Source organism: Miscanthus floridulus, chromosome 10 (assembly GCF_019320115.1).
Source record: "Miscanthus floridulus cultivar M001 chromosome 10, ASM1932011v1, whole genome shotgun sequence".
NCBI lineage: Eukaryota > Viridiplantae > Streptophyta > Magnoliopsida > Poales > Poaceae > Miscanthus > Miscanthus floridulus.
Window position 1 is genome coordinate 102,230,518 of NC_089589.1, and position 22,362 is coordinate 102,252,879.

A 22,362-nucleotide genomic window follows, 5' to 3' on the forward strand; every position below is an offset into this window, starting at 1 on the left:
AATAAACAATTTCAAAGACAACAATTACCAACAATTATACTTTATCCAATATCTTTCATACAAACCATAGTCCAATTTCATCAAACATAAATTTACAAAAACGAAATTAATAAAAAAACCAAACCCAAGATCTAGATCCACATGCACATGAAACAACCATAAAACTAACTAATTGTTCACTAAAATCAAGAAACATGGGTATGATTTTGTTCCCATCCCTAATTTACCCTAGTACATTTAAAACTTGGGTCTAATTTGCTTCATAAGTAGCTCAAGCACCATAGAAGAGAGAGAAAAACAAAACTCTAATTACTCACTAACCAACCATTAAAACTACAAAAAAAAAGTGTGGAATAGCATTTTCTTACCTTCTACAATCTCTCCACCAAAGGATTTGAGACCAAAACCTTCCCCCTTAGTAGAGCAATTTTTAGGAGGTGCCCAAGGCCTCCCCACCTTTGTTTCACGGGTTGGAGTGAGTGACCCGAGGAGGAAGAAGGTACTGCAGCTGTTTTATATGTGGGTCATTTGTAGGGGTGGCTGGTGATTGAGCCGCCCCTACAAATCGGAGCTATGTATACGGGGGTCATTTATAGGGGCGGCTGGTGATTGAGCCGTCCCTACAAATCGGAGCTATGTATACGGGGGCATTTGTAGGGGCGGCTCAATCACCAACCGCCCCTACAAATAGCAACTCCAGGGGCGGCTGGTGATTGAGCCGCCCCTATAAATCAGACCCCATTTGTAGGGGCGGCTCGTATCACCAGCCGCTCCTGCTGTTCCATTTGTAGGGGCGGCTAGTGTCTGGGCACCTGAGCACGCCACTGTAGGGGCGGCTCTATCACCAGCCGTCCCTAAAAAAAACGAACCGTTGCTAAAAATCGTTTTTTACGTAGTGCAAAATGGTACAGTTTCAGGACCATGCTCCTAGTTAGTAACATGTTGCTGTGGGGAAGTCCTTTCCACAGCTCATGAATTAAGGCAACATTACAAACAATTAGGTCAGAAACTATCCTGAGTCCCTATGGGAACCAAACTACTACTTCCTAAAATTAGTATAATGTGCTGGTGTTCAATGGCTGTTGGTGCCATTGCCATCTAAGCTGAGTTTACTGTTTACAGAATCTCCCCCAGTGCCAGGCAACTGCCCAAATCAAACAGAGCCAGCTCAGCTGCTAAGGTCAAACAAGATACAAGTTCAGTAACTCCTGGGAGATGTCCTGTTGTGCTGCTTGTTCTTTTTTTTTTGAAAATTATATTTGGGCAATCCATTTCCCATTCCCATTATAACTTAACTGAGCAACGCAATATGTAATTGAACCAGCAATGGACTAACTAATCAATCTACACTGCCACTGGCGGCATGGACTAGCTGAATCAGCGTTGCACACAGCAAGCAACCAAGAAATCATCAAGCAACGGACTGAATTGGACAGCGGCAGCCATACTAGCATAAAAGATTCTAAATTTATAATCACAAAATCAGGGCAGCCATTAACATTATAACAATCTCAGAAGGAAACAGCGTATGCGGAGAGTTCAAGGGAACAACTTTAGCGACACGCCGCGGCGGCCTCAGTCGGGCGGCGGCGGGTGCAGCGACGGCCGCGGCCACCTCGAGGACGGGAGTCGCGGCGGCGGCACGGCCGTGCCCGCCAGCAGCGCGGTGACCGACGACATGCTCGCTGCTTCGCGGGAGAGACGGACGGGGAGTAGTGTGCTGTGTTTGGGATAAGACGGGAGGGTCTGTTTCGGATGGAAAAATAAATTCAACCGCGCGGACGTTCCGTGCGGACACACCGTTGATCGCTGACGCGTGTCTCGTCTCAACCGCGCGGGTGGGAGAGACGCTCCTCGGCTCCTGATGCGCAGCGCGCCGGCTACGACTCCAGCGCCCGGCTCGCAGCCCCTCACGCGAGCCACACAAATCTCTCGTCCGCCTCCGCCGCCGCCGCTCCCAACTAGTCTAGTCTGCCGTCGCCGCCTCCTTGTTCACCCCTGACCGATTCCGCCTCCACCTCCCTGATTGACCTCCAGTTTTGCCGAATTTGTTGGAGGCCTTCGTTCTGTACCATATCGCGTGAACACGGAGGATAGAATCATCGCTGCCCTGCACGGCGCTAGGTTGGTCATCGTCCAGGTTTGCGGCCTCCGATCCTGTGTCAGGCACCATTCTAGCCCCGCAAGGAGTACTCGTGGTCGTGGTACGGTGCCGGTGTCCGGGAAGGAGATGGTCGAGGAGGCAGTCGAGATGGTCACTGAAGCCTGAAGGTACGAGCTCCATTTTACTTTCCTCTGAATGATACGTGCGTCTAAATGATATTGTTCTGAACATTCAGGAGAAGAAAGGCTTTGAATTCAAGGATCTGATATGTGATACTACAAGCTGGAGCAGTTTCAGACAATCACATAATCAGTTCTCATCTTCTTTATGCTGCAGTACGGTAGCTAAATCATGGCTGGCAACTTGATTGATTTTTCACTTGATCTTGTACAAGCGGTATAAAAAATTGTTCTCAACATTCGTGTGGAAAAAGACGTGTGTTCAGTAAGATAAGAGTACTACACTACTACCTCTGTGGCATAGCTATAGCCAGAAACTGCAAATTGTATCTCATCTCTGAACTTGTCACTTGAGAATTGATCTACACATTGTGGATGAGATGTGTTCAGTACCAAATTCTTGTAGTCATGAAAAATGTATAATCTTGCCATTGAAGGTGACGGCTGTGTCAGATTGACCATCTATTTTGGCAAAGAATGCTGCTCAAACTGAACCAGCCTTATATGCTACTACTTGAAGATAGAAGAATGCAGAGGTGGACTCTACAATGGCAAGAATGCGAAATTGAACCAGCCTTGTAATAAACAGCAAACAATGTGATTTTTAGCATAGAGAGATTTGACATGATCAATGTACTATGTAATTTGGAGTAGCATTTCAGTCAAGTTTAGTGTAGTGATCAATTGGATGGATGTGTGTGAAAAACAATGATTGTTATGAAAAATATCATTTTTGTTTGAAATCATCTGGATGTTCTGAAATAAGTTTATGATCATATCCTTCCCAGTTCTATATTGGCATATCTTCTTTGTGATATCTTCATACAATTGCTTATACAGGTTCACAATCAGAAACGTTGGCCTTGCTGTTGACTTCAGTGATTTCTGGAAATGGTAGATTTTAAAATTGTGAATGTTTCTCCTATTCCTTTAGAAATCTCCCATTCCTTTAAAAAAAATGGGATGTAAATACACTGGAATGACAGTCTTGTTAAACCGAAAATGGGTCCTGTAAATGGACAGACCTTCGCAGTGAATATAAATGTGAACAAATGTCTTACATAGCTAACAAAAATCTCAGTCCTATTACATTAAATGGGCAGTGTTAGCCTTCATTGCGACTGTGCTACTAACTCCTACAAAGCAAGTTTAGAAAAAGAAATGACAAGTTGCACAGATTGTTTCTTCAAAGCGACTGATCATTCTAAGATACAAGCCATCATCCACTCTGCAGACAGAAGCCGAGGTGGTGGCGGATCATTAAGCTGTAGAGTTGGAGAGAGAGATTACCGGAGTTGCTAGAGCTAGGCGGAGAGGATAGCGCCGGCGGTGGTGGCGGATCAGAAGCCGAGGCGACTAGGCGAGGCAGATCGGCGCGACGGTGTCAATGGCTGACACATCAAGCGGTGACGGCAGTGCCAGCGGCGACGGAAGAATCAGGTATCTCGTGGTCAGCTCTTGGAGCAGCACCCGTGGAGGTCGAATCCCGGATGAGTCAGGCCAAGCGGTGGTGGCGACGGCGGCGGCGGCGATGGAAGAAGAGGCGGGCTCGCGTGTACCTAGGAGTCGAGAACAGCCGAGCCAATTTGTCGGGTTGGCATTGAGCTGAGCTACGAGCCGTGCGCCAGGAGCCAGGAGGGAGATGTTGCGAGCCGAGCCCAGCGTGAGATTTGCATTTGCTACGCTGAGCGAAATCCGGCCATTCATCCAAAGAGGTGCAATCTGATCGCTCACTCATCAAACGAGTTTTTTTTCTTTTATTTCTATTTTCGAATTCTATTTTTTCACAAGGTAATGAGTTCTTTCAAGCCGGCCGTACCATTGTCCCATCGTACGCACGGACCTATCCGACGCGCAGCGTTCGGCGAGCCAGCGAGCCGACGCGTCGTCGACTCGGCGCACACCCTCCAGCCCGCACCCGCACACCCACCCGATGCACGCTCGACGTCTCCACTCTCTCGCTCCTCTTCTACCTCCCTCTCTCTCTCGTCCTCAGCGCCCGGCGAGGTCCTCCCCGGCGGCGAACGCACTCCCCATGCCTGTGCCGTGCCCGCGCCCGCGCCCCACCTCCTCTCGACGTGGCTCCTTCCTCTCTCCGGCGAGCATAGGGTTCCGGCGAGCTCCTTAGGGTTCCGGCGTGGCGGCCATGGCAGATCCGGCGGCGGAGGCGGCGGATCCACGCCAGGTAGGCCTCCTCGCTGAGGTGCCATCGCTCGCGGCATCGTCGCTTGCCCTCCCCTCCCCTTTCCCACGCGAATCGCTCGCGGCATCGCCGCCTACCCTCCCCTCCCCTTCCCCACGCGAATAAAGAGCCGGAACTGGAAGCGCGCGCGCCAAGCAAAGCCCCCCGCGCTCGGGATCGGAAGCCACCACCCCTAGGGTTAGGGCTCGGTTTCGTCTCGTTCCGGGCGTCGACCAATGCGCGGCCCCATGGCGGCGGTGAATTGCCTCTACGTCGCGGCCGCCTCCACGGCGGCCAGCGCCGCCGCGCTGCAGTGGTGGGCGTCCTCGCTCCTCGACGGAGACGCTGGGGCGGGCAGGGATGGAGACTGGCTTGGAGCCGTGCTATGCTCAAGGGTCACCATCGCGCTCCTGGCGAATCTGACGGCCCACGTGTTCCTCGTCGTCATCCTCTTGCTCAAGGTGACTTTGGCTCTTTTGTTCATTCTCTAGTTGGCACCTCACGGCAGTCACGGCAGGAAACTTTTCTTCCGGGTGCCAAGAAGCCAGCGATTAGCATTGTTGCCAAAAAAAAAGGTATATAATAAGTGCACTTTACCAAAAATGACATATATATATATATATATATATATATATATATATATATATATATATATATATATATATATATATACTCTCTCCCAAGGATCACATAACCCAGCTCAACAGTTTGGGTCCGGTGCGTCGAGACCATATCTTTTTTATATATATACTAAGGTAGTCACTTTGAGTTATGATAATTACTATGTTAATTTACGAGATTATAATAACTCATTACTAAGTGGTTCACTATAACGTTAGGGTAAATATCCCAATGTGTTATAGTAACCTAACTATCGTAAATATGTATTGACATTATCGTAAATTAGTATATAAAATTATCGTAAATGAAGGTGGCTACAGAATAACTTATTTTATAGCTGGCTACTGAATATATATATATATATATATATATATATATATATATATATATATATATATATATATATATATATATACACTACCCTGACGGGCTACAAAATAACTTATTCTGTAGCCACTTTGAGTTACGATAATTACTATATTAATTTATGAGATTATAGTAACTCCTTACTAAGTGGTTTACTATAATGTTATGGTAAATATTCCTATGTGTTATAGTAACCCAACTATCGTAAATATATATTGACATTATCGTAAATTAGTATATAAAATTATATATATATCCCAAGGACCACGTAACCCAGCTCAACATTCAAATGCTTTTACAAGCGGTAATGCATGAGTCAAGATGACCGTTCGCGTAGGACGCTCCTTGACGGGCTGCAGGCTACCACTACCGGCTCAATAGGCCTGTGTACTCTATAGGCTCCTCGTCTCAAGAAAATATCTCTCCACTCCGCTCTTCTATCATGTGCTTCACCACGCGAGGCCGCGACTGTGCTCCGCGACGGCGTTTCGTCGTGCCTCCCGCATGTCTTCCTCTCTCCACCGCACCTCCCCGCCGGCCTTCATCTCCACCGCCACTCGCCCCGCACCGCCGTGGCGTACTCCCCCACTATCGTACAGCCGATGTCGCCTTGCCGCGCGGGGCCACACCCACCCGATTGCTGTTGTTGTCTCCACCGCGGGAACTGCTCGTCTGGGGCACCGCACGAGCCCCTATTGCCGGGGGCAGCGCAGCCGCTCACTAGGGGCTGCGTAGCCACCCGCCCGTTGCCATCCTCCTCCACCGCGACCAGCCAAATCCCGATGTGCATTGCTTCGCCCACCTGAGGTTTTGCTGAAAGCGCATGTTGCAAGTATATGTTCAAGTGTTTTAGATGTTTCAGAGGTATGTTGCAAGTGATTTAGATGAATGTTGCAAAATTAGATCGAAATGTTGCATATGTTGCAATGGTTGTACACTTATGTTGCAAAGGTTTGTTACCAATGTTTTATCTGTGTAATTAGGACGTATGTTACTAGTGTGTTTATCTAAATATTGCATATGTTTTACACATATGTTGAAAGTGTTTTATTTGGATGTTGCATATGTTTACAATGATTTTCAAGTGTTTTCAGGAGCTTTTTAAAGTGTTTCAGAAGGATATTTCAAATATTTCATTGTCTTCTTTTATATGTTACACGTGTTGCATAGAGATGTTTCTTTTATATGTTGCACGTGTTGCATATAGATGTTTTAAAAATAGATCGAACAGAGTATAGTAGATCTCTATCTGGTTGGTGTGGATCATATTCTTGGCTGTGTTTATTGACTCCACGGTAGTTAGTGGCAGCGTGCAGATCATGCCCCTACAACAGTGCTCAGCGGCAGCTTAAGGCAGCTTTTGGGCAGGTGCCTCCGGCGTGCAGGCCCTGCGTAGGGCGCATGAAATGGCATGGAAGCGAACTGCAGGTGCGGGCATCTTGACGCCCCGTCCATCCGGACGTCTGGGCTGGCAGTACCCTTTTACAAGTCAACTACCAAATATGCTCAACATTCAAATACTTTTACAAATCAACTACCAAATATTAAGCTAAAGTAATGCCATAAAGATCAAGAATTGCTTTTACAGCAAAAGACAGTAGCAACCATAGCAACAACATTTACAATGAAAAGAGAAAAGGCTGTATGTCAAGCCAATGCATTTCATCCTGTCTAACAACAACATCCAGGACATGCTTTCAGCATCCACAAGGCGTTAATGTCCCACTGTTCCAGAGCAGAGACCAATGTAGTTTGATGTAGCATCAGAGTACTGGACCATCTGGGCTAATCAAATCAAGATACCACCGTCTGCACTAAGTTTCGCCTGGTCCGAGAGCGCCACGACAAGTACATCCTCAATGGCGATCAGCACAATGTTCTGTTCTACAAAATCCAATGTACAAGTAGTATGCCAAATCCTGTTAAGGATAAAAAAGACAAAAACCTCCATGGGCAACTGACCATGAGGCTGTTACATGAACAATTTGGTCCTGTTTGCAACATCTTCAAGCACATCATCTTCATCTTCATTCCTTAGGTAACTGATCATGAGGCTGCGAGACAAACAGTTTAGCATTCTCTGCAACTTCTGCTTCAAGCACAGCCTCGAGGACTAGGTCTGAGCCTGTTGGTCCATCTGTGGAGACAAGAAAATGGAGATGATATTGGTTTGCACTGCTATCACTATCAAGGTACTTGCAGTGAGACAACATCAGAAAATACACTGGATGAAATATGTTAATGAAACACTATGGACTCCAAGCCGAGTTCCAACAAAATTGAGTTACATCAGTTCATTGTTGCCCTTTTGGCACTTTAAATTTACCATCACACTACTACATAGTAGTTCTGAACTTTGATGGACTATTTTATGACACATACTTGGGTTCACAATCTAAGATAAAATTGTGAAGGACTGTTTTTATGATACATTGGCAGAAATGTTAATTGAAACACAGAAAAGGTCATTATACCACAGCAATACGAAAGATAACTGAAAAAAATAGAAACAATTCCACCGAGCAGGCTTTATGGATTTTTGTAATGCACCGAGCAATTTTAGCATTTGCTGAACCAAGTCATAGCAGTGAGATGCATTAGAAAAAAAAAAGCTAGGCCAATTATGCATAGATTTTTCATTATATATCAACCACAAGAATGACAATCCTATCTATGTCATTACATGACAACATCCCAGTTTTTCAAAAAAAAAAGGCTAAGATTTAGACATGCATGCTTTGTTATATACCTGGGCGGCTTGGAAGTAATCCGGCACTTTCAGCTGATATTGGCAATACATTTAGCAGCCCATTGCTTTCCTTGAATTGCTCTTGGTAGTTCCCACTCAAGGAAGAACCCAACTTAAGTCCTGGGGCTTCAGATAGCCTTGCATACGTCATTGCTTGGCTGTGCAGATTTGTCAATCCTGAATTAGCCATTTTCATGTCCTACAGGAGCAAAAAGATGGTGAATAGTAAACCAGCATTTGCTTAGAAATTGAACATATGATGATATAATCATACCGTGGATTTCAGTGTCGTTGGTTCATCAGCCACTTCATGTTTTCTAGCTTCAGTTGTGCTCACTGAAATAGTTGTAAAGATCTAATTAGCCAATTATTGGCAAACATAGTTCAGGAAAAAAAACAATATTGGCAAACAGTCAGAAAGAAACAAAAAGATATTATGAAGACAAAGAAACATTAAAGTTACCAAAGTTTTTAATTTCATCACGAATTATACTGCGAATTTCCTGACGAAATTCTTCTTGCTGCATTGTCATAAAAGCACTGTTAATTAGAAGAAACAAATGTTTCAAGTGTAGTGCAAGCATTGCCATGAAAAAGTTCTAACAGCATGTACCCATTGCAAGCACAACACGGTCAGCACTCAGATCTATCAACAGAAAAACATGGAACAAAACATAACTTAAAAGGGAAAAAAAGCACATCCGTCGTGTAATTGTTTGTTCTTGTGCATGTTTTAAGCCTTGGAGTACTTTAGAAATGGAACATGGCCAGAATTCGCAGAATAGGAGGACTATATCAAGTCAGAATGTATCTGTATTGAAGCCACACTACAGACTGTATGTCATAGTAGGCACATCAGAATGCTTCTTATAGCAAATTCACATTTAAGCATTTTGATCTATTGAAACATCAACCATTAGTAGATACCTCAAGTACTCATATTAAAACTGAAATAATATGATGTACCACCATACCTTAGTTGCAGAACCATCAGATGAATCAGATTCCCCTGCTTCAGCCATGCCTGCTCATGTGTAAATCAATGATGAATTTTGGAGCCAAATAACTTAACTTAAATAATGTAGTGAAATACTAACCATAGAAAAATGTGACTTTATTGCAAAGTAAGATTATTATTACCAGTGTTATGTTGCTTCATCATAAACTGCCCAGGAGTTAATCTAGATAAGTTCTGGACTTCATAACGAATTGAGTCTAATTGTGTCATAGCTTCTTTAAGCTCCTTATGAACCTGAATACAAAAGAAATATTATTGACAATTCTACCATGTGAGTTTCACACAAATATATTGAATATCAGTATATCACATACAGTGCAAGGTTCCACAATCAATCCATTAGTTGAAATAGACTATTGTAATTACAGAGGAATCAGTTCACTAGCAACATGTGCAGTGACAATAAGTATTATTCGTCAAAATAACCAGAACCTATGTCGTGACTGATTAGCCTCAGTTGTATTGGTGGCTAATGTTGAGTTTCATTTGCTTCCAGAACTATTGAAACCTGTGCACAGATGAAACTATGTGATTACAGTTAATTTCAGGTTATAAAATTGATAACTGGTGTTCATTCAGCTGCCGACCTATGGTGATTATGAGTAATGCTACACATGCAAAAAATTCTATGAAAATTATTCTTACGTGCTGGCATGGACAGCCACCACCACCAAGTGAACTCTTTCTTTTGGTAGGTTCAAATCAGATTGCCTGGTGGTGATTGTCCATATCCAGTTTTTGTAAAAAAAGAAAGGTTTGTAGGTGTAGCATTAATAGGTGATTATATGTCTCAACTGGCCCAATTATACACCTAATTGGTTAAGTGAAATGATATGGGCACCCATTCCTTGTGTACAGGCCTGTGCACCATTTGGTGACATTGGGTGATTACAGGACAATGAACATAATGGTTAATTTTGCCAAGGTAATAGTTCAACGGCTGGAAAACTGTGTAACAAGCTATGCATGAATCAACCCAAGAAGCCAAAGTGAGGATAGGTTTTTCTACACCCTTCACAAAAATGGTGGATATCACAAGAGCTCGTAGGCAAGGCTTGTGAAAGTGTTCAGTCCTACCCATAGCAGAAGGATTTCACCTACAACCCACTCAGAAAACTGGATGCTAAACCAGCCAAAGTGAGGACAGGTTTTTCTACACCCTTCACAAAAATGGCGGATATCACAAGAGCTCGTAGGCAAGGCTTGTGAAAGTGTTCAGTCCTACCCATAGCAGAAGGATTTCACCTACAACCCACTCAGAAAACTGGATGCTAAACCAGTAATGCGCAGTTTTGCTTAAAATTCAGCAGATTGCCGAGTGGAAAAGGAAAACCATTATCCCCAGAAGGCAAATTAACCTTTGTGAAATTCACCATCTCCTCAACACATCCACCTCGCAGCATTCACGGGGTATCACGGAGAAGAAAGGGTGTATTGTATTCAAAATGTACCTGGGTGGCTGCAGACTGGCCCAGAATCTCGTCCAGCTGCCGGCGAGCAACTATGAGCCGCCCGACCGCTCTCCCAGTCATCCTCCCAGCCGTCCTCGCAATCTTCGCCATGTCGCTGGGCTCTGAACAAAAGCGAAGAAACCATGGTCAGACCGAAATATCACTTCCAAAACGTGCCGATCCCGTCCTATAAGGGAATCATCTTCCCATCGGTCGCCACCACCGACAGCCGCCGCCGCACGGCCGGAGCGGAAGCAGGGCGCGGTGGCGCGGAGAGGTGGGTTACTCACTCATCATGACGGAGCAGGCCCCGAGGATGACCAGCATCTGGCCGGTCGAGAACCCCAGCATCTTCGCACGGACAAGCGGCTGCTGCCCGCGCGGGGGCGGTGGGGGGATCCACCCACGCGGCCGTTCCCGCGCACGCTCACGATGGGCGGCGGCCGGCGGCGGTGTGTGAGACGGTGATGGGGAGAGGGAGAGAGAGAGATGGCGCGGAGAAGTAAGTGGGCCGGGCCTTGGCTAGTTGAGGCTGGAAATGGTTGAGCTGCGGAGTGGGCTGGCGTCTGAGAGGGCTCTCTGATGGGAAAGAGCCCAGGATTGAAGAGTCCAAGTCAACAATCTGCTGGAGTGCTGGATGCCAGTGGTCACACATGTCAGTAATCCTTGGAACAAAGGTGCTAAGGCCTTGTTTAGATTGAGGTTGGCACTGTAGCACTTTCGTTTGTATTTGACAATTATTGTCCAATCATGGCCTAACTAGGCTCAAAAGATTCGTCTCGTAATTTACAATCAAACTGTGTAATTAGTTATTTTCTTTATCTACATTTAATACTCCATGCATGTGTCCAAAGATTTGATGTGATGGAGAGAGAGTGAAAAAACTTGCAATCTAAACAAGGCCTAAACAAAATTCAAAAGCCAAAGAACTTCCACCATATAGATTCTAGAAGGAGCTGATTTTCTTTGGTCCTGTTTGGCAGACTTTTTTTTTTTTGCTCAGACTCCTTCGGAGAGAGTCAGAGCCAATGAAGCTAGAAATACTAGTTTCATCATGAAATGCTGGTTTTTATGGCCTCTTAGTTCATTTCTGGAATAGAGGGAAAATTGGTCCCTTACTACGTTGCAGAATATTCCTTAGAAACCGAAACTGTTTTGCGAGGAAAAGCTTCCACAATAAGGCATTCTAGAAGGAGTTGTTGATGAGCTGTCACAGGACACTTCAAGGCAAATGTGGAACGCACCAACACACGATTACAGGACCCATTTCTTTTTATTTACTACCTTCATCCCAAAAGAATGCGTGTTACGTAAAGTGGTTCACGTTTCACCAAATTTCTAATGCATGGTATTCACATTTATGGCTCTAAATTAATTTATTATGAAAATGCATTTCATAATTAATCTAATACAGAGTAATATTTATTTAATATCATAAATGTTGATACTTTTTTATCTATAATTGGTCAAACTCAAGGTAATAAAATATGACATTGTGCTAGAATTGTATTTTTTTTCTGGGGCAGAGGGAGCAGTACACTGCTAATAACTTTGAACGGTTCATGCTGACACACCGGAGTCTTGAGACCTCGCTAATGTGCACATGGTCATTGTCTGCTTGCAACAATTTCTCTTCTAGCTGGCTCACTGATACACTAGACTTGGAATCATGAGTAAAAAAAACTGTGCCAAAGACACCAGACTTGGAACCATGAGTAAACTGTGCCAAAGACCATGGAATGGAACCCAGTCCTTACGACACGCCCAAATCTGACTATAAAATGAGTGCCATTTGCACCTTCAACACAGCAAACCACCACTACTGCTAGTATAATCAGAGATTCAGAATTTTATTTCCTGTGGCCATACCCATACATATACAACCTGTCCTTCTTCCTCCTTTTTTGACATGGAGCGTGCATCCTTGGCGGGTGGCGCCATGGCGTCCCTCGCCCTGAAGCTCAACTCCGTCCTCAAGCCCAAGTACGAGCTCATGGCGGATCCGCGCAGAGCTCGAGAAGCTCTCCGGGGTGGACGCCCAGGCCAAGACCTGGACCAAGGAAGTGAGGGAGCTGGCCTACGACATCGAGGACACCATGCATGGATGAGTTCATGCACCGTGTCGATGCCCACGTTGCTAACACAGGCACCGCTAACTGTGGGTCAAGTGGAGGCCTCGCCAACGAGCTCAAGGGCCTCAAGGCCCGCACCATTGAGGTGAGCAAGCGGCGATCGAGGTACAGGTTTGGTGGATGGGACCACCGGTCTCAAGGTGCTCTCCATCGTTGGCTTTGGTGGTCTAGGCAAGACAACTCTTGCCATGGAAGTGTTCCGAAGGATTGGAAGGCAGTTCAGCTGTCGAGCTTCTGCTGCTGTGTCACAGAAGCTTGATGTGAAGAAGCTCTTGAAGGACTAGCTCTCGCAGGTGGCTCAAGAAGAGGTTGACCGCATGGACACGTGGGAGGAGAGTCAACTTATCCGCAAGCTGAGGGAGCGCTTGTTAAATAAAAGGTAATAACCGAGGTCGACCTACCAACAATTTCTCTTACCAATATGCTTTTGGGTTAATAAGTAGTCAGGATTAGGTCAAAGAGTGCCTATGACTAGACCTGAGCAAAACCGGCTTGGCCCGAGCCCCCTGAGTTTGGCTCAGCCCACTGACCTTATTGGATAGGGCCTAGCCAGAGGTTTCGCTGATCAGAAAAAAAATTTCATTTATTTTTAAACTGTAAACTCACATGTAACCCATCAAGGCCTAAACCCAACCTGAATTGCGAGGCCCGAACCTATCCATTGGGTGGACCTAGGCATGGATTTTAGGTCTGAAACTAGCCTGCCTTTTTGTAGGCCCTGCCTAGCCCGACTTGTGCTTAGATGTACCTATGGCATGCCATGTTATAAAGACATGATCTCAGGATCTATAGCTCACAATGCACAACATAATTGTGATGACAAAATATATGAACTTGTCCAATTATCTTTACCTTCCCCCAATCCTCTTGCTCTCTCATCCTATCTCGGTTTTTGTGAATCCGTCCCAATAGATTTCGTATAGTTTCTCAAACTCTAATAGTTGATAGAAAACATTATCTTGCACAAGACCTAGGGCATGTTTGGATGTGATTTTAAAATCCAGATTTTAAATAAAAATAACCTCTAATGTTTCTTGGATTTTGTTCATTTGTGTGAATTCTCTAGAATCCAAGGGTGTTTCTAAGATTTTGAGATGTTTAAAATCCCTATGGATCCAAACGTTACCCTAGTTTTTTCCTTTCTCCTTTTTAGTGCTTTCTCCTCTTTTTCTTTTGAAATTGAGAGAATAGTTTTTGGCCTCACACAGCTCGGTTTTTGTTACAACGTTTTTAGCTATCCAAATACGATGATGGAAAACCAAAAAGTGCAAGAGCTGCCTATGCTATCTCAATGAAAAGATAATTGTGGCTCATTTCAAGTTCTATATAAAGTCTCAATTTGAGATGACTTTTGTGTGAACTGGTCGTACCATTAAATTACTTTTCTTTGAATTATTAAGACCCTAATTTCTCTACAATACTGCTATATAACCTGGAACTAATGGACTAAACAAGCTGAACTATCTGCAGAATCTGGGTGCCTTTGAATCAAAATCTGAACATTATATCTATTTTTTCTCGAACATATATGAAAAAGACCATGTGATTCAAGGCACCAATACTGAAAAAAGATAAAATCCTGGAAGTTTTCTAACTATTTTAGAGAACAAGATCCACACCCTTATTTTCATGGGGGAAACACAACACAACTATGCAAAAAATATATAATACTTTGTGTTTGTTAATACTAAACCTGATGACGATGGATAGCTCCCGTGGTAACATTTCTATGCTTTTCCAGGGCCTTTGATTGTACCCTTAATTGTATGAATATGGGCAATTTTTCTACTTAAGAATAGCATGTTAGGAATTTTCTAACTGCATTGTAGGAATGGCTTTGCATCATATATACCTCTCTATTTTATGATATGACCTCAGAATGAGGACAGTTATGACACATAACTTACTGTTTCTATCTAAAATTGTCATACAAGATTTTACAATAATATATGCATTCAGATTGATATTAATATATAATGAGCATAAATCCCATAGGTTATTTGAAAGATATGCTCAATTCTAAGTCATGATAAATATATTGAACAAAGAAATAACCCAAATTGGTTTACTAATTGTATGCTGGTAATTCACTGCTCTAAAGATGAAAGCTATACGATATGGTATCTAATCCTGGCTCAATATTTGATACAGGTACCTTATTATAATGAGAGAATTATTTATTTGGCACCAAAACAAATCAGTGTTTCGTATTTGACACTCGAAAATTTGAACTTTCTTATCTGACATCAAGTTGAAATTTCCTTTCGTAAATGGCACCGCCGTCCATTTAGGACCGTAACGGTGTCAAGTGACTGATAAAAAGACATAAATACCCTTGTTTTGCAGCAAAAATCCACGGTGCCAAATAGGGAAGTTCAAGTATTTTAGTATGGACGATATTGCCAGAGCTCTTGTGCAGCCCCGTGCCATCGCCGTGGCGACCCGACGCATAGACCCTGTACCAACGTCCCCGCATCGCCGCCCTACCGACTGAAGGAGGCAGGACGATGGCATGTCGCTGCCCCCACGGGAGCGCCTAGCTCGCTTTGCTGCAACCTCGCTAGTGCTGCGCGCTGGTCATCGCGGTCTCCGCGTGCCGCTCGCCGCTGTCCGCGCGAGGTCTACCGGCACCACAGCGCCTCACCATGCACCGGCGCCGCTGTCGTGGCCCCACACGCGAGCTCCCAGCTCGCTGCCGACGTTACTTTCCAAGTTGCCGGCGAGTCATTCAGCGCTCACAGGTTTCTGCTTGCGGCCCGGTCGCGAGTCTTCAAAGCAGAGCTGTGGGGCGCCATGAAGGAGAGCACGGCCACAGGGGACTGCATCCGGATTGATGACATGTTACCTCAGGTGTTCAACGCCCTGCTCCATTTCATCTACACTGACTCGCTGCCACAGATGGAGGAACAAGAGGAGGCTGCGATGGCCCAGCATCTGCTGGAAGCGGCGGACAGGTATGACATGCAGAGGCTCAAGCTGATTTGTGAGGAGAAGCTATACAGGCACCTAGACGTCGGCACGGCCGCAACCACGTTGGTGTTGGCTGAACAGCACTCCTGCCGTGGTCTCAAGCAGGCTTGCATTGAGTTTCTCAAATCTCCTGATGCACTGGAAGCAGTCATGGAAACTGATGGCTTTGAGCATCTGACTAAAAGCTGCCCTGTTCTCGTGAAGGAGTTGATGTCCGAGCTTTACCTGTCCAAGCAATGCAAAGAGAAGGAAATTGAAGACATGAGCCTAAGATTTCATCATTTGGACATGAGCCCGTGGAGGCGCTCGGGACGGGGAAGCGCGCTGCTTGGCACGAGCGGGCTCGCCGCCGGCCGGGGTGCGCCGTCGTCGGGCCGCAGCCGGAGCTTCTTCCTGTCCGACGCGATCTCCTCGTACCTCGCCCAGATGCCGTCGATCTTGCGGTGGAGCCGCCTCGCGATCTCCTCGACCGCGCCCCCCGCCCCGCGAGATGGGGCCAGCGCCGGCCGGCGAGCCCGCCCCACCGCCGCGTCCCCTGCCAGAAGCTCGGCCCGCCCCGCTGCCGCGGCCCCTGCTGGACCCGCTCGTCGATCTGCCACCATGAGGAGACCTCGGCTGAGGGACCGGCGCCTCTAGCTGAAGGAAGGGCGCCGTGATTTGCTGGGCGCCGGCGGCCGACGGCTCCTCCGCCCTCATCTCCTCCGGCTTCGGTTTTGTTTTTTTTTCACAGGATGAGAAGACTGACGGGGAAGAAGGGACCGAGCCGGTGTGTGCGACCAAATTAAGAGGGCTATTTTGGTACTTATTAAAAAAACTGACATGATCAACGAAGTCAACAAACGGTTGGATGGCCAAAATGGAATTTCCAGTGCCAAATACGAAAGAGTGATTTATTTCGATGCCAAATACAGAATTCTCTCTATTATAATTGATGATGTTTGGAGTAAATCAGCATGGGAAAAAGTGAGATGTGCTTTACCTCAGAATAATCACAACAGCCGGATCCTAACAACAACACGAATCAAGTCAGTAGCAAAGTCGTGTTGCTCTGACCCTAATGATTGTGTATACAGAATTGAACCACTTGATGAATCTGATTCAAAGGTCTTATTTTTCAAGCGAATATTTGGCGACAAGGATGGTTGCCCTCCCCAACTAAAGTTAGTTTCAGAACAGATACTGAAAAAATGATGCGGCTCACCGTTGGCTATAATAAGCATAGCTAGCTTGTTAGCCAGCAAGCCTGTCATGTTGAAGGAACAATGGGAAAAATTGCTTGTTTCCATAGGTTCTGCATTAGAAAAGAATCCTGATTTAGAAGGCATGAAACAGATACTTTCCCTCAGATATTACGACCTTCCTTACCACCTGAAAACATGTTTGCTATACCTCAGTTTATATCCAGAGGACTTCAAGATTGAAAGGGATAGTCTGATTCAGCAGTGGATTGCAGAAGGATTTATTGGCTTAGAAAGAGGTCTAAGTGTGGAAGATGTTGCAGAGGGCTACTTCAATGAGCTCATCAATAGAAGCATGGTCCAACCAATGGAAATAAACTGTGATGGTAGGGCTCATGCTTGCCAGGTTCATGATGTGATGCTTGAGCTTATAGTATCAAAGGCCATTGAAGAGAATTTTGTCACTTTGGTCGGTGGTCATCCAGTTCCAACCTCATTTATTCAAGATACTGTTCGTCGACTATCTATCCAGTGTGACTCACAAACATAAAAAATGCAAGGGGAAATGAACTTGTATCATGTTAGGACACTAACCTCATTTGTACAAGCTACCCTCATACCTCCTTTATCTGAGTTTACAGTCCTGCAAATGTTAAATCTCAAGGGATACCAAGGATTCAGCGAAAATTATCTGAAAGAGGTCAGCAATTTGTTTCATTTGAAGTATTTGAACCTCCGGAGGACATGGATTTCTAATCTCCCACCACAAATAGGAGACCTGAAAACTTTGGAAACACTAGACATAAGAGATACAAATATAGAAGAGTTACCTGGAACAATAACTGGTCTTCACCAACTCAAGTATATACTCAGTGGTGGCCATACATGGGGAAAAGTAAAGCTACCAGATGGTATAGGGAGCATGGCATCCCTAAGAGCCATACTAGGTTTCGACATTTGTCGCAGTTCAGCATGTGCAGTACAAGAACTTGGTAATCTGCAAAGTTTGAAGGAGGTTGCAATCAACTGGACAAATTTTACTTCTGGAAATGTGAAGCACCAAGAGGCTTTGATGAGAACTTTAGGGAAACTGGGCACAAGAAACCTTCAATCCTTTGCAATCTGCAGTCACAACTTAGGTTCCCTTGAGTTTCTGGATTCTTGGTCGCCAGCACCCAATAGCCTTCAAAAGTTCAGACTATCAGCATATTACTTCCTCCCAAGAGTACCAAGGTGGATGGCACCACTCTGCAACCTCACTGATTTAAACATTAACATTGCAGAACTAGCATATGAAGACATATTAATACTCAGAGAGTTGCCTTCCCTACTTGGTCTTGACTTATGGTTGAAATCACCTCAGAAAGATGATACAATTGTCATTCATGGAGTAGGATTCCCATACTTGAAAGAGCTCTTCTTCAGCTGTGAAGAAACTTGCTTGCTATTCGAACCAGCATCATTCCCGAAGCTCGAGAGGCTACACACAACAATCCATGTAATCAGAGCAAAGCCATACAATCACAGATTTGGCATTGAGCACCTTAAATCTCTCAAGCAAATCAGCATCCAAGTTTTCTGTTATGGCGCAAATGCATCTGATATCAAGGATGTTGATCATGCAATTTCTACTGCTGTGAATTACAATCCTAACCATCCTAGGATGAACATCGAAAAACATGGCATGGATTTGAAACTAGAGGAGAGAAACAAGAGAGAACATTCCAAAGACAAGAATCTGGAAAAACCTCCAAGCAAAGAAGATATTGGTCATGCAGACAAGAAGAGAAGGAAATTACATATTGAAGAACATCATTCGGCAAGTGCAACATGATTCCTCTGCAATTGTAACTTCAACAACAAAAGATATAATTAAGGCAGGCTGATATATTTACACTAGGACCTTTTTTTATTAAGAGTGTAGCAAGTTATAGCCTGGAATTAGCAAAGCTCCTGATGGGTCACAACTGGAAAAATAACAAAAAAGGAGTCATTCACTTATGGTTGATGACAACGGTCACCAAACAGATAAACATGCATCTGTCTTCTTTACAGAAATGTACAGTAACAGGCGCAGATTACAAATGGCATGAACACAATCATGCAGCCCAATATTGGAACCTACAGGCAACAACAGACAGCTATGTACAAAGACATTGATCACATCTTTCAAAATAAGGTTGCAACACACCGAACCATTAATCGCTACCAATTTTCCTTAACAATCTTTGCTTTCTCAAATATGAACTTCCCTTCCTTGTATCTCTGCGACTCCTCATAAGCCCTCTCATATTTCCACCCTAGCACCTCACGGCAGTCACGGCAGTAGATATCAGCAACGGTGTGAAGGCCTGTCATGAGTTGCCTATCCTCCTTAGGCCCCACAGCTATGTTCATGGCATGAGAAAACAGAAATGCACGGCCATTCCGTCCCTAGAACAGTCAGTAGAGCAAGGGAGAGACAACATCATCCTTCAAAGACAATTAGACAAACAAACAAAAAAATCAAACTACAGCTTGTTCTTCTCTACTCTGCAGAGACACGAATTCAGGTCTCACTAGGAAATGCAGCAACCAATGAAAATCTGTTCAAACTGATGAAATAGGAATGCAGCAAGTAAACAGGCTTTCTTAGGTTGCTGCTAAGCTTCTTCAATTCTACTGCAGCCAAACTACTAGTGTAATAGTGTTGTCATGAATAGACTAATTAAGGAATTTTTTTAGTCGCTGAGTCACTGACTGATGGCAGATAAATTATAGGATTTCACAAACAATGCGCCCACACTACTCTCTTTTTTTTTTTCGGGCGAGGACGCCCAACACTACTGTTACTGTTTCAAAAAAAACACTACTGTTACTGAAGACCTAGGACCATGGTTAGGAAGGAATCTGAAATCCCCCCAAGAACTGAGAAGGAGCTCCAGCTCTTCACCTGAAAGGCCTTGGAGATAATGTCGTCGTGGAGGCAGACGTGGTTCCGGCAATGGCAGCAGCTGTACACCCGCGGCCCCACCAAGTCCGCCATCGTCGGCGCCCTTCCCTCCCCTCCCCTGCCTGCATCCAATCCACGAAATCAGGATGCCGTTTCACCCTCCCAAGAACTGGAGAAAACCAAACGAAAAGAACCCAGATCAAACCAAGAATCAGAAGTTCAGAACATACCGACCCGATGACTGCGGTCGGTCGATCCAGCGATCGATTAGATGAGAGGGGAGCTGGCGCGGGGAAGAAGAGGACGGATCAGTTGATCGGCCGGGGCGCGGGAAGAACAGCAGCAGCACGCAAGTGACGGTGAGAGGGGCCACGAAGCGGAGAGCAGAGAAAGAGGGAGAGGCCCGCAAGAAAATAGGCGGCGCCGACGAATGCAAAAGGCGAACAAAACCCACAGGATTCAATTCATCCCCGCAAAGGTGAAAGTGGCACTGGTTTGCTGGGAGGGAAATTTTGGCCCGGGGCTGGGTGGCGCAATCAAGGCGAGAACATTCTTGAGGTTGAGGGGAGGGGAGGAGGGGAAAAGTGATGAGACCCGGTGCATGGAATGGAATGCGAGTAGGAAAGGGAGGAGGCTGACGGAGGGGATGATGGCGAGGTTTGGATTAGGATACAGAAATTGCTTTTTTTTTTTTTGAGAATATGATACAGAAATTGCTGGTTAGTCGGGTTAATTAAGCGGTGTGGATCAGGGTTTTCAATTTCGGTATTGCAAAAATTTTGGCCACCACCAAAACTACCGAATTTCGCGAAATTCGGCCGAAATTTCGGCGAAATTTTTTTAGAGACTAGCACATGAAGTATGCTTTTTCTAAAAAACATTTAAATCTAAACAAATATTAGTATGATTTATGACTACACATCTATTGAATACAAAAATATGCAATATAAACAATAAAAAATTGAGTCTAAAGTTATATAACACATGTATTAGTGTATTACAAAATTTCGAATTTTTCTTTCGGCCACCACCGAAATTACCGAATTTCGCGAAATTTCGCCGAAATTTCGCCGAAATTTTGAACCCCGGTGTGGATTATGGAGTGTGGTTTATCATTGCGGGATTAGTAGGGAATAAGAACATCAGCTGAAAGGTCAGTTGGAGTTTCATGGTTCCAAGACTCTAATGCGTTGTAAACGTGTGGATAAATTAAACTCATTTCATCTTATACAGTTTTAATTATCTCTCTTCATTTTTTTAAGCAAAATCTCTCTTCGTTTATGCTATGTCACGTTAACTAAATTAATGTCCATCTTATGAAATCTTCACTGCCCTAAAAAAACGCTGATACTCCCTCCATTCCCAAATAAATCAATTCCTAGAATCCGTGTCAATCAAACTATTTTAAGTTTGATTAACTTTATAAAAGAGAGTAACAACATCTATGTCATAAAATAAGCATCTTATAAAAATATATTCTATTATAAATCTAATAATAATAATTTGATATCATAAGTCTTAATGTTTTTTTTCAAGAAATTAGGTCAAAGTTTAAAAATTTTGACTTAAGACAATTCTAGGAATCTATTTATTCAGGGACAGAGGGAGTACTGTCTTCCGTAGGATCGTACTAGCGATTAAATGAAGGGAAAGTAATATTGTTGGGATGTATTTCTTCGCGCGTACTTTCACCCGGACGGACGAAGGTACCTTCAACGGGGTGAAGGATAACCTAGGGAGCTAGTCCCACACAGGCGAATCGAGTGGGAAGAGAGAGAGCCCCTTTCCCTTTGGAATTTTTGTAAACATTTTTTAAACTATTTTTAAAATTGATACCGTTTAATTTTTTTTTAAATCTAACACTTTTGGCTGCGCCTATTCGCATGGCGCGGCAAAATTACGTTGTCGCGCCATGCATGGGGGCGCGGTAGGATTAGCGACGTGGTAGCCACCGAGGCCGCTGAACGCTGACGTGGCTGGGATTTGATGGGTTGCAATAATGCTGCTTCTATTACCACCAGCACTAGCACTAGCACTAGGGAGCCGCCCAGGCCTATAGATGGCCAACGGGCCGGGCCGAGCTAGCACAACACGGGCCCATGCCAAGCACGGCCCGATGGGAGTCGGGCCGGCACAGCACATCGTGTCTCTCGGGCCGTGCCGAGGTGGGCTTCGTGCTGGGCTGTTTTTCGGGCCGGGCCGGCCCGCGAAGCACGGCGAAAACAGCAGGTCGTGCCAATCCGCGGCCCACAGAGGGGAAGCAGACGCTCGAGGCAGCCGCCGACGCGCTCGAATCCTGCTGTGTGGGGTGTGGCCATACGATGGGGCGTGGCGCCGGCTGCCGGTGCTCTCGAGGCCGGCCGCGCGGGGGGCGTCGAGGAGGAGGGCGGCCGCCGGCGCGCTCGAGGCCGGTGCTGGGGGCGTGAAGGAGGCGACCGTTGATGTGGGAGATGCAGAGCTGGTGGTGGCCGGCGAGACCA

General features: G+C 45.1%; 2 protein-coding genes and 1 pseudogene across 3 annotated transcripts; 1 reads left to right on the top strand and 2 right to left on the bottom strand.

The window, feature by feature from the left end:
• Nucleotides 1-7,061: 7,061 nt before the first annotated feature.
• LOC136485204 (uncharacterized) lies at nucleotides 7,062-11,201 on the bottom strand. The gene is made up of 8 exons (XM_066482129.1): nucleotides 10,961-11,201; nucleotides 10,671-10,792; nucleotides 9,342-9,453; nucleotides 9,176-9,225; nucleotides 8,665-8,722; nucleotides 8,476-8,537; nucleotides 8,202-8,400; nucleotides 7,062-7,589 (listed from the first exon to the last, which is right to left on the bottom strand). The coding sequence occupies exons 1-8, from the start codon at nucleotides 11,019-11,021 to the stop codon at nucleotides 7,480-7,482; spliced, it is 774 nt and encodes a 257-aa protein (XP_066338226.1). The 5' UTR covers nucleotides 11,022-11,201; the 3' UTR covers nucleotides 7,062-7,479.
• A 1,378-nt stretch (nucleotides 11,202-12,579) lies between these two features.
• LOC136485205 (disease resistance protein Pik-2-like) lies at nucleotides 12,580-13,185 on the top strand (annotated as a pseudogene).
• Nucleotides 13,186-18,926: 5,741 nt separating this feature from the next.
• LOC136485206 (protein yippee-like At4g27745) lies at nucleotides 18,927-20,251 on the bottom strand. 2 transcript variants are annotated; one of them, XM_066482130.1, is made up of 3 exons: nucleotides 20,113-20,251; nucleotides 19,883-20,004; nucleotides 18,927-19,383 (listed from the first exon to the last, which is right to left on the bottom strand). In XM_066482130.1, exons 2-3 carry the CDS (start codon nucleotides 19,973-19,975, stop codon nucleotides 19,156-19,158), a joined length of 321 nt encoding a protein of 106 aa, XP_066338227.1. In that variant the 5' UTR covers nucleotides 19,976-20,004; nucleotides 20,113-20,251; the 3' UTR covers nucleotides 18,927-19,155. The 2 variants fall into 2 exon arrangements, with proteins under 2 accessions (XP_066338227.1, XP_066338228.1); XM_066482131.1 differs by having other exon boundaries at nucleotides 20,117-20,246.
• Between the last annotated feature and the right edge of the window lie 2,111 nt (nucleotides 20,252-22,362).